The sequence below is a fragment of the Oncorhynchus kisutch genome, linkage group LG2 (genome assembly GCF_002021735.2).
Source record: "Oncorhynchus kisutch isolate 150728-3 linkage group LG2, Okis_V2, whole genome shotgun sequence".
In the NCBI taxonomy this organism is placed as follows: Eukaryota; Metazoa; Chordata; class Actinopteri; order Salmoniformes; family Salmonidae; genus Oncorhynchus; species Oncorhynchus kisutch.
This window is the reverse complement of record NC_034175.2, coordinates 25,430,477-25,442,064: the sequence shown is the minus strand read 5'-3', so window position 1 is coordinate 25,442,064 and position 11,588 is coordinate 25,430,477. Positions and strand designations below refer to the sequence as shown.

At 43.6% G+C, this 11,588-nt stretch overlaps 1 protein-coding gene across 1 annotated transcript; it reads left to right on the top strand.

Annotated features, from left to right (window-relative positions):
* Nucleotides 1–4,469: 4,469 nt before the first annotated feature.
* On the top strand, nt 4,470–7,012 carry LOC109864325 (nuclear receptor subfamily 0 group B member 2-like). Its single transcript, XM_020452045.2, has 2 exons — nt 4,470–5,124; nt 5,337–7,012. The coding sequence occupies exons 1-2, from the start codon at nt 4,593–4,595 to the stop codon at nt 5,576–5,578; spliced, it is 774 nt and encodes a 257-aa protein (XP_020307634.1). The 5' UTR covers nt 4,470–4,592; the 3' UTR covers nt 5,579–7,012.
* Nucleotides 7,013–11,588: the final 4,576 nt, after the last annotated feature.

Genomic DNA, 11,588 nt, shown 5'->3' with positions numbered 1-11,588 from the left:
ACTGATTACACACACCATTGTATATTTTCCTTAGTTGCTTTAGTTAATAAATATATATTTTGTTACTCCTTATCTCCACGTTGTCTCCCTTTGTTACGGGCTTTGAGCCGGTTCGTGACAACAACTTGTTGCAAGGACATCACCGCAGGTGACAGCGATGGCCATTGCGTCATACGCCTCAGAGCAAATGTAGGACTTTAGGGGTCTTGTTCTCCAAAGATCAAAGAATGCAGCCCTTACACATTCTTCCAGAATGAAGGACAGTGTTTGCTTTTTTTATTTTTATTTTACTATCTCTACGGTGATAAGCGTCTGTCCTCCGTGCCCGTCTCAGACTGCTCCTCACCTCAATAAAAAACCAGCCTTATCAAAGGCCTTTACAACTGCCAGCATGCCTCACGACTTACAATACCTGGATGCTTGCCCTGGGAAGTGGAGACCTGTATGTCTGACTATATCCCTGTAGAGAATGTATCTGGCAAAATATCCCCATGTTTCCGTTAAACTAGCTAGTTACGCCCTTGAGAATACAGATACATTACAAAAGAGCCCTAGGAGACGACGCAATACGGATCTCACCTCCCTGTGCAGACCGTAACAGGTTATTGCCAGAGAAATGTTGTCTGTCTTAAATTCAGTTGCCTTTTTAGCCAGTTTGCCTCTTCGTCCTTACTCAATAAGGGCTTTATATCTGAAATTATGGATTTCAAGTCAGACGCACACCAATTATGCACACCACTCCACCAATGTATTTTGGCAAACCACATCTTGCATCAACCACATGTTGCGTGAGCGCTGGCCTCCTGTGAGCTACTCAATTTGTTATGGGGGAGAGGTTGAGGTGTTTGGCCTAGTGCGAGTGGCTGAACCAGGGCGGATCCTATTTCCACACCTTCCTCTAAAATCCTCCCAGACAAGTCCATGGGCTTGTCACACCCTGACCATAGTTTGCTTTGCATGTTTCTATGTTTTGTTTGGTCAGGGTGTGATCTGAGTGGGCATTCTATGTTATATGTCTAGTTTGTCTATTTCTATGTTTGGCCTGATATGGTTCTCAATCAGAGGCAGGTGTTAGCCATTGTCTCTGATTGGGAACCATATTTAGGTAGCCTGGTTTGTGTTGGGTTTTGTGGGTGGTTGTCTCCTGTGTCAGTGTTTGTACCACACGGGACTGTTTCGGGTTTTCACGTTTCTTGTTTTTGTAGTTTATTCATGTATGGCTTCATTATTAAAGAACCATGAATTATAACCACGCTGCATTTTGGTCCGCCTCTCCTTCACCAGAAGAAAACCGTTACGGGGCCAAATCCCCTCCCCTTCTGAAATTCAGGTCTAGGTGTACCCCGACAAAATCGGAATTCATCCAAATAATCAGTGATGCAAAAAAAAAACAGCACACCGGTAGAATAGTTCTTCATAACCCTCATATCCCACAGATGTAGCATGTTGATGTTTTTCCATCTGTTAGGAGAAACTACTCAAAATACACCAATGGGCACCGTCTCATGTCAGAATTGTGTGACTAAAAGTGGAAGTCATGCAAGCATTCAGGGGACTGGTGATGCCAATCGGCGACCTGCACCTGCAATCTCTTTATTGCAGTCGTTCAGCTCATGACCTTGACAACTTTTAGCAGGAAATTTCTGATTTAGACATTTTGATAGCTAGGAAACTGTATTTGACAGCTGAAAAAGTGTCTCAGAGACTCTAGCTTGATAAAATATTATAAAAAGCATAAAAGATATTGAAGCAATAGTGTTGTGGTAACCAGGGTCCCCCTACTACGCCTCCTTACCCAAACACATGCAGTGCATTCGGAAAGTACTCAGACCCCTTGACTTTTTCCAAAAAAGGTTTACATTACAGCCTTATTCTAAAATGGATTACATTTTTTACCTACCCACAATACCCCATAATGACAAAGCGAAAAAAGTTTCTTAGAAATGGATGCTTATTTATAAAAAACCAGAAATACCTTATTTACATAAGTGTTCAGACCCTTTGCTATGAGACTCAAAATTTGAGCTCAAGTGCATCCTGTTTTCGTTTATCATACCTGAGATGTTTCTACAACTTGACTGGAGTCTACCTGTGGTAAATTCAATTGATTGGACGTGATTTGATATATAAGGTCCCACAGTTGACAGTGCGTGTCTGAGCAAAAACCAAGCCACGAGGTCGAAGGAATTTTCCGTAGAGCTCCGAGACAGGATTGTGTCGAGGCCCAGATCTGGGGAAGGGTACCAAAAAAATGTCTGCAGCATCGAAGGTCCTCAAGAACACAGTGTCCTCCATCATTCTTAAATGGAAGAAGTTTGGAACTTAAGCACTGCATCACGTATGGAGGAAATCTGGCACCATCCCTACGGTGAATCACGGCGGTGGCAGCATCATGCTGTGGGGATGTTTTTCAGCTGCAGGGACTGGGAGACTCGTCAGGATCGAGGGAAAGATGAACAGAGCAATGTACAGAGAGATCCTTTATGAAACCTGCTCCAGAGCTCTCAAAACCTGAGACTGGGGCGACGGCTCACCTTCCAACAGGACAACAACCCTAAGCACACAGCCAAGACAATGCAGGAGTGGCTTCGGGACAAGTATCTGAATGTCCTTGAGTGTTCAGCCAGAGCCCGGACTTCAACCCGATCGAACATCTCTGGAGAGACCTGAAAATAGATGTGCAGCGAAGCTCCCCATCCAACCTGACAGAGCTTGAGAGGATCTGTAGAGAAGAATGGGAGAAACTCCCCAAATACAGGTGTGCCAAGCTTGTAGCGTCATACCCAATAAAACTTGTGGCTCTAATCGCTACCAAAGATTCTTCAACAAAGTACTGAGTAAAGGGTTTTGATTTTTTTTATGCATATGTCTAAAAACCTGTTTTTTCTTTGTCATTGTGGGGTATTGTGTGTAGATTGACGAGGAAGAAACAAATGAATCCATTTTAGAACAAGGGTGTAACGTAACAAAATGTGGAACAATTCAAGGGGTGTGAATGTATGACGCATGCTCACATCCTGTCAATTTATCAGACTAATAAAGTCATCAGCTTATCTGGTTCAAACCTCTGTACTAGGCACTGCAAAGATAACAAACCATATCCACCAATTTTTTCACATTTGTGTTTTTTCACTAATTAAATCATGGCATGGAGTTGTTCAATGACAGACGTATAAAATCGATCGCTTGATTGTTTAAGTTCAGAGAGATACATTTCCCGCTAATCCTGTTTTTTTTGCAAAGGTCTTTAAATATATTTACATACCTTAAATGGTTGGGTTAGTTGGAACCAGAGACGGGATCTTGTTGTCTTGGTCTTGAGATCACACAATGCCATGTATGGTAAATGTGGTCATGGTCTTTTCACTGGGTCTGGATCCCAGCATCAATGTTCAGGTCTAGGTCGGGATCTCAGTTCATGGTCCCAGACCGTAGTTTGTTTCTCGACTCATGTGGTCAAGATATCTCCTGTCAAAGTTACAGTATGTGACTAAATGTAGTGACACAACACAAACGTGTCAGGGTACCTTGCTTTTTGTGGGAGCTGGGTCTCGTTTTGTGGTCTTGCTCTGGGTCTCGTTCTGGATCTTGTTTTTTTCCCCACATTTGAACTGGTCTTGGGCTTGTCAGGCTCTCGATACACTTGGTCTGGGTTTCAGTCTCAAGAGTTTGGTTCATGGTGTGTGTGTGTCTCAAAAGGTTGTATATTGGTTTGGTCGGGGTCTGGTATTAATTTGGGTCTGGGTATCGAGAAGTCTGCCGGCCAGATTTGCCCAGAAAACTCACATTGATGAGACAAGCTTCTGAGTCAGTGTGGAATATATGGTGGGGACACATGGCTGGGATCCGAGTTTAGGGCAGAAGGGCTGTAGCTTCCAAATCCTCACTGAATTACAATATGTTTCACTATTATTTTTCTTCACTAATTCCGTCTGTCATTCCTGGCATTGTACAAAACACATGTTTAAGCTTTTGTTCAATGTAAGACGTAATGTAACATTTCTATCCTAGAAATCCATTCGGTTATGCAGGCCTATTGGTTTAGGAATATTTAGCCCTTGTAAGTTTGGACTAAACTTAGTAAAAAAATAAAAAGTTCTGGTTGGGTACATCGATCAAGGACTTAACTGATAGGTCAGTGCTCCCTTCCCTGTTTACGTTGGCCCGTGTTCAACTTAGGTGTGAGCTTGCAATGAACGGAGCTATATACAGTGTGCTTGAGTACTCCCACAGTCCTTGGTAGCTTGGTACAGCCTGTGGTAATGTCACACAGATTAGGCTCACCCCGCCCAATATGCATATGCTCTTTCCTTTGGTTTCCATTGAGAAAACCTTATCTGCTCTTTAGGGGACGCCGTCAGTCGAGTTGTCTGTTCTTTAGGGGCACTTTGTTTTTTACCGAGGGAGTATTGACAGGTCAAGGTGCACAAGTTTAGCTCAGTGGGATGGCCTTATAAATAGAAGCATGGTGCAAGGCATCTGCACAATCACACACCACCTCAACAAGAGCCTGTCTTGGTAGGACAAGAGCATTTGAATGTATTTCAGCTTTGCATTTTGTTTTTGAGAGTTTGTTCTGTATCTCATCAAAAATGGATAATGTATGTCAATGTACAGATTCCAATGATAGGCAGTCAAATGCTATCCTTTACAACATCCTCAATCGAGAAAATTACAAGTCAAGCCACAACAACACGAACTACAACTTTATGCCTCGTAGATGCAACTGTGAGATGCGACGGACAGTGTGCTTGAAAAGTCCAGCAGACATTTGCCAAGAGGCGTCGGGAGTGCTGGTGAAAACAATTCACTTTATGAGGAACTTACCTGCTTTCAACCAACTCCCACTGAACGATCAACTGTCGCTCCTCCAAAGTTGCTGGGGGCCACTCTATATTTTGGGTCTGGCCCAGGAAGGCATGAACTTTGACGTCGTCGACACCCCTGCCGATAGCATGCTGAAAAGAATCCTCTTGAATTCTCAAGAGAGCTCAGAGATGGAAAGAGAGCAGCCCACCTTGGCCGGTGTGAACAAACTCAAGGCATGCCTCAAAAAGTTCTGGCGTCTGGATTTAAGTCCAAAGGAGTACGCATACCTCAAGGGCACCATGATATTTAACCCAGGTGAGGTTTGCCTTAAAGCTTCAATATTTCAACCAGTCAATGGAAATGCATGTTCGGTAGATACAGAATTCAAACATCAAATAACTTCAGCGAATCCAGCTGATCAGTAGGTTTACAAAAGGTCTATTGCAATGTCGTATACAACTGAAAAGTACAACGGTGCATAAAACATAGCTTGTCCACTCATGATACATTTCTGTCCTCCTCAACAGATGTGAAAGACCTGACGGCAGCTCTATTCGTGGAGGACTTACAGCAGGAGGCCCAGCATGCTCTGAGGGAGGTGGTCCAACCGCTCCACCCCGCGGACCGAGGCCGCTTCGCTGGCATCCTGCTCGCGGCCTCCATGCTCAAGACCATCACACCCAACCTCATCACCGAGCTCTTCTTCCGTCCTGTCATTGGCCAAGCAGATCTACTGGACTTCCTGGTCGATATGCTCTTCAGTAGGTAGCTTACTGTAGAGCTGATGTACAGAGACCTGATATAGTTTCCCGCCGTGAGGGATATTGAGCCCCCCAGGACTGAGTTGGAGTGCCTGGTCATGTGGTGAAGAGTTTGGCAAATAAGTGCTCGTCATAAGGGGAAACAAAATACACTTGTATTCTTTATTCACAGTAACACTATCGCTGATAGGTTTTCATGTCTGACCAAATAGGAAAATATTTTTTTTTCTCAAAAATATGACAACAGTTTGCTATTGTTTACATCCAACTATGAATGAGCAACATTTACTGTATATTAGCAACATTTTTGGTAGAAAATTGAGGTCACAATGGCGGGTAGTTATAACAGACATTTTACTGGTTAGATCAGACAGGACACACTCCAGTCTACAATACACATTCCTTAAAACCATGGATATTGTGCAGAATACTGTTTAGATACATTGTTTGTTTTGTGTAATGTTTGCATGAGTAATGTAAATCATTTCTGGGACTGCCCCCAGAATATTCTAAATATATTTTTATACAATTACTGTGTTATGTCTTTACAATTTGGAATATGGTTTGCGAGATAGGAATAGGAACAGAATTAGCCAAGCCAAAGTAGATTAAACGTCCCTGTTCAAGAGGTCTATATTACAGCAGGCATTGCCATTCAAGGACCTCTTCAAGCTCAATTTAAACATATCTCTTCTTAAGCACTGGAAAAATATGTGTAGAATTTAAAAGCCCACATTCTCCCCCCTAACCATTGGGTTAGAGTGAATCTGTGTTGGGATTTGGGAATGAGTGGCTCATCAGTGATGTTTTCATACATAGACAAGGCTATCACAGTAGTGTGAGAGTGCTCCTCAAGTTTACAACTTCCTGCTCCAGTTCCTGTTGATTCGTAATGTGTTTGAACAGTAAGCTTTATCTGTATTACCTCACCCGTACAGAGGGCACTTTGGAAGGTGGTTTACCAGCTGGGTTACCCTGTACCGTCACCTTGCTGCCTCTCTCCTCTCGAGTGGCTCACCGCAGCAACGAGAGACAGTCACTATGCAGTTCCGTTGAGGCTGTCTCAACAGTCGATAGCAGTCACTAAGCTCCCCTTATCATACCAATAAGATACGAGGAATAACATTTTCAGTCTAAAGGAGCCAAGGTCGGGCTTGAACGAAATGTCACAGTGTTCTAAACATCTAAATAAAGAATACAAATCTCTACATACAGTATGTAGAGCGTCACACCATCTTAACATTAGGTTGTCATTTAGTTTCCGTAGACTGGACACGTGAACAACTATTGGCAACAACAACAAATATTTTCTATTCAGACTTTTTTTGTGTGTTTAAGTACAGTGTTACTGAAAAATAAGTCTCTTACTGCTCTTTGAATACACAGTACAGAGTATTTATTTATGCTGCAATAAAGACAGATCTATCAGATCTCAAAAGATACATTCTACATGGTTTTATTACTTTCCCTTCACAAATTAGTACAGACATTTTTACAGAGCAATTCACAAAAGCTTTTGGAGCCTGGGGATACGTCTCCAGAATATTTATAATACATGCATGTTCAAATCTTCCGAACATCATTTAATGTAGCGAACAGTAAAAGTAATTACAATCAGTAAAGGACTTAACACAATCACAATCAATACATTGACAGTGGAAACATGGCATCTTTAAGAGAGAACAGAGTGAGGAGGAGGAGCAGGACATCAGCCCAAGACTTGGTGCTCTGTAGCCTCCGTGCCTGAAGAAACCTCTGCTTTTAGGAGGTCCCTCATTTTGGTGTGAACACCGACTATGACAACCTTTAAGGGCAGTGCCACACAGAGCCCTATGCAACTGATTGACATCACAGAGAGGCGACTTTGGTCTGAGAATGTTGGGGTGAAGTCAAGGAAGGTCGGGAGAGCCTGGAGATCGGCGCTGGTGTCGATGAAGCGATCGAAACGACAGATAAACCAGACCCTCCCCATATTTTGGGCCATATTCCGTAGGGTAATGTTGACCGGTGTAGCATCCAGCATCCTCAGCTTTGATATTATGAACAACCAGAGCACAGCCAGGCCCTACTCAGTCTCTCTCTCTGTATTTGCAACATTGAGCTTCCCGTAGGAGTCCACTTCAATAACACCCTGAGATCCAGCTCTGTGGAACAGCCACTTAGTTGAGGAACAATCAGTTTTAGGATGAAAAGTGGCACATGGCAGACTGACCTTACCTCCCACACTGGAGCGATATTGGGTGTTCCACAATACCCACAGTCCCATGTAGGATCAGTCCAAAGAAGAGCGGTAGCTCCATCAGAAGCACAGTATGTGAAATGTATCCCCGGGCCATGATCTTTCTGTGCTCTGTGAGTGTAGTTGCACCACAAGTCTCTAAATACAGCCCCCTGATGTCATGTAATTAAAGGTTGGCACGTGAGATTACTCTTTTGCTTTGACCCAATGCGAACTCAACTGGCTAAACACAAACCACATAAACGCATTGTGCTACATGGACTTACCACAGCTGTAATTTTGACAGCTCTTGGTGTTACGCAGGGCGGAGCAGGTGAACCCAAGTGCAATCTCGGGCAAGGAGACAAGGATAAGATAACTAGGGTGTTTATTGAAAGCAGGGGGGGGGGGGGGGGATCCAGGGGTCCAGGGCAATGAAGCAGGACTGACGAGACGAGGGACAGGGACCAGAGTCAGAGCGGACAGAACTGTAGCAGAGGGAAAAGCAGAGTCCGGCTAGGGAGAGACAGGCACAACAGGATAACATGCTCTATGCAGGAACAAACACAGACTGACTGAACAGAGCCTACAAACCGGCAGCGTGGAAGTGGCAGGGTTGAGTATTCGTAGAGTCCTTGATTATGGAACTGTTTGCAGCTGGTGGGGATCTGCTCTGCCTCCAGCACACCTGTCTCCACTCACACAATCACATACACACAGAGAGAGAGAGAGAGAGGGAGAGAGCACTGGGGGAGTGGCGGCAGGTCAGGGAGACAGGACGAGAAGTAGAGGGCGTGGCAGGAGCAGATGTAACACTTGGCTGGTGGGCAGTGACATATTTCAAACCTTACTTATTTAAGTCTGATGTTCATGCCATCCATTGTGTGGATCCTGCTTGAATGCGTTCGGAGGCCACATTTCCAAATGAATGGGAAAGATTGGCACCATCACTCATTTGTTTTGGATTTAGGCCTGCAGATTTCTCCTGATACAATAGAGGGATCTATTAAACAAATAGTATGGGCTCAAGGTAACTTTTGACTATTAAAACCTGAGCAATATTGAGGTTATGAGGTACTACAATATAAACTGAACAAAAATATACATGCAACAATTTCAAAGATTTGACTGAGTCACAGTTCATATAAGGAAATTAGTCAATTGAAATAAATTCATTAGGCCCTAATGTATGGATTTCACATGACTGGGAATATAGATATACATCTGTTGGTCACAGATACCTTAAAAAAAGGTAGGGGTGTTGATTTGAAAACCAGTCCGTATCTGGTGTGACCAGATGCCTCATGCAGCGCGACATCTCCTTCATGTGGAGTTGATCAGGCTGTTGATTGTGGCCTGTGGAATGTTGTCCCTCTCCTCTTCAATGGCTGTGTGAGGTTGCTTAATATTGTATGCTGAAACATGAGGTGATGGTGGCAGATGAATGGCACAACAATGGGCCTCAGGATCCCGTAACGGTATCGCTGTACATTCAAATTGCCATCGAATAAAATGCAATTGTGTTCGATGTCCGTAGCTTATGCCTTCCCGTACCATAACCCCACCGCCACCATGGGGCACTCTGTTCACAACGTTGACACCAGCAAACTGCTCGCCCACACAATATCATACACACTATCTGCCATCTGCCCGGTAAAGTTCAAACCGGGATTCATCCGTGAAGAGCACATTTCTCTAGTGTGCCAGCTGCCATCGAAGGTGAGCATTTGCCCACTGAAGTCGGTTACGACGCCAAACTGCAGTCATGTCAAGACCATGGTGAGGACGACGAGCATGCAGATGAGCTTCCCTGAGACGGTTTCTGAGTGTTTGTGCAGAAATTCTTCAGTTGTCCAAACCCACAGTTGTATCAGGTGTCCGGGTGGCTGGTCTCAGATCATCCCACAAGTGAAGAAGCGGGATGTGGAGGTCCTGGGCTGGCGTGGTTACATGTGGTCTGCGGTTGTGAATCCAGTTGGACTTACTGCTAAATTCTATCAAATGGTAGATAAATTAGCATTTGTTTCTGTGGCAACAGCTATGGTGGACATTCCTGCAGTCAGCATGCCAATTGCACAATCCCTCCAAACTTGAGACACCTGTGACATAGTGTTGTCTGGCAAAACTGCACGTTTTAGGGTGGCTTTTTATTATCCCCAGCACAAGGTGCACCTGTGTAATGCTGTTTAATCAGCTTCTTGACATGCCACACCTGTCAGGTGGATGGATTATCTCGGCAAAGGACAAATGCTCCCTAACAGGGATGTAACCAAATTTCTGCACAAATTTTGAGATAAATAAGCTTTTTGTCAGTATGGAACATATGAGATCATCTATTTCAGCTCATGAAACATGGGACCAACACTTTAAATGTTGCCTTTTTATTTTTGTTCAGTGTAATTTTACACACTGAGGCCCAAATCCTATGGGACAAAATCAACTCTTTCATTGACATCAATGTATGATTTTTTATACAATGTTAAGTTCATGTAGCTTCCTGAGCCCCAGACGTAAAATCACCTTAGACTCAGAAAAGACCTTAGCTTCACTGGGTCAGTGGTATTTCCATGCAATCCCACTTGTGGAGCTCAAATTCAGATTTCTGAAAAACAGAAAGCTTGAAATAGCCCATTCCCCCATACAGAATCTTTCCAGATCCTTGATATCCTCGCCCGCGCTTATGGACTGCCCTCTTCAATTCTAAACACGGGTTTTCAATGGGGTTCAAGTCCGGACACTGAGATGGCCATTGCCAAATGTTGATTTTGTGGTCAATTAACCATTTCTTTGTGGATTTTGACGTGTGCTTGGCGTTATTTTCTTGCTTGAAGATCCACTTGCTGCCAAGTTCCAGTCTCCTGGAAGAGGCAACCAGCTTGGTTGAAGCAGAAATTTCCTGGTACTAAGTCAAGTTTGTGATGCCGTTGGCCTTAAAAAGAGACCCAGGACCAGTGGAAGCAAAATAGCCAAAAAAAACAGTGAAGATCCACCACCATATTTTACAGTAGATATGGGGTTATCTTCTGCATATGCATCTTTCTTTCAATGCCAAATCCACAACTGGTGTGCGTGACTACGGAGCTCTATTGTCATGTAATCTGAGCATAGCACAGGTTCCAATTGTCGTTTAGCAAACTCCAGGCATTACCATTTGTTGTTTTACCTGAAAGTAGAGCTCGTTGGCCACGCACACCAGTGGTGGGTTTAGCGTCAAAAGAAAGGACGTCATGCTTCCTGCTTAGCGAGTACCACTTCCTCCTGATTTGGCTCAAACCGAAGCTCGAACCCAGGACCTCTGATAAAGACTTCACCTCTTTATAAACAATGTTTTTATAGATTAGATGTGTTTATTAGTCACATGCACAGGGTGGCAGATGTAATTGCAACTACGCAGGTCAAAAAGAGAAGTGAACAACACAATAATACAAATAATGATAATCATATATACACTGAGTATACAGTACCAAACATTAGGAACACCTTAATATTGCTTTGCACTGCGTTGCCAAGATATGACCTAAGTGTCATTTTGTATTTATATTTATTATGGATGCCAAAGCAGCAGCTACACTTTCTGGGGTCCCATCAAAATGAAGGCTGTTATACACAATTCAAAACAGTTCATTTCACAACGCATTGGTAATAGAAGTGACTGTGTGTGTGTGTGTGTTCACAGAAACGTGTACGGAGCCAGCACATGGAGACTTCCAAGAGGATTTGACTGACATGCATTGTACGGGCGAGACCTGGCATAAACATTTTACTAGACACAACTTTGAATTGTATTGTCTTTTTTTTTA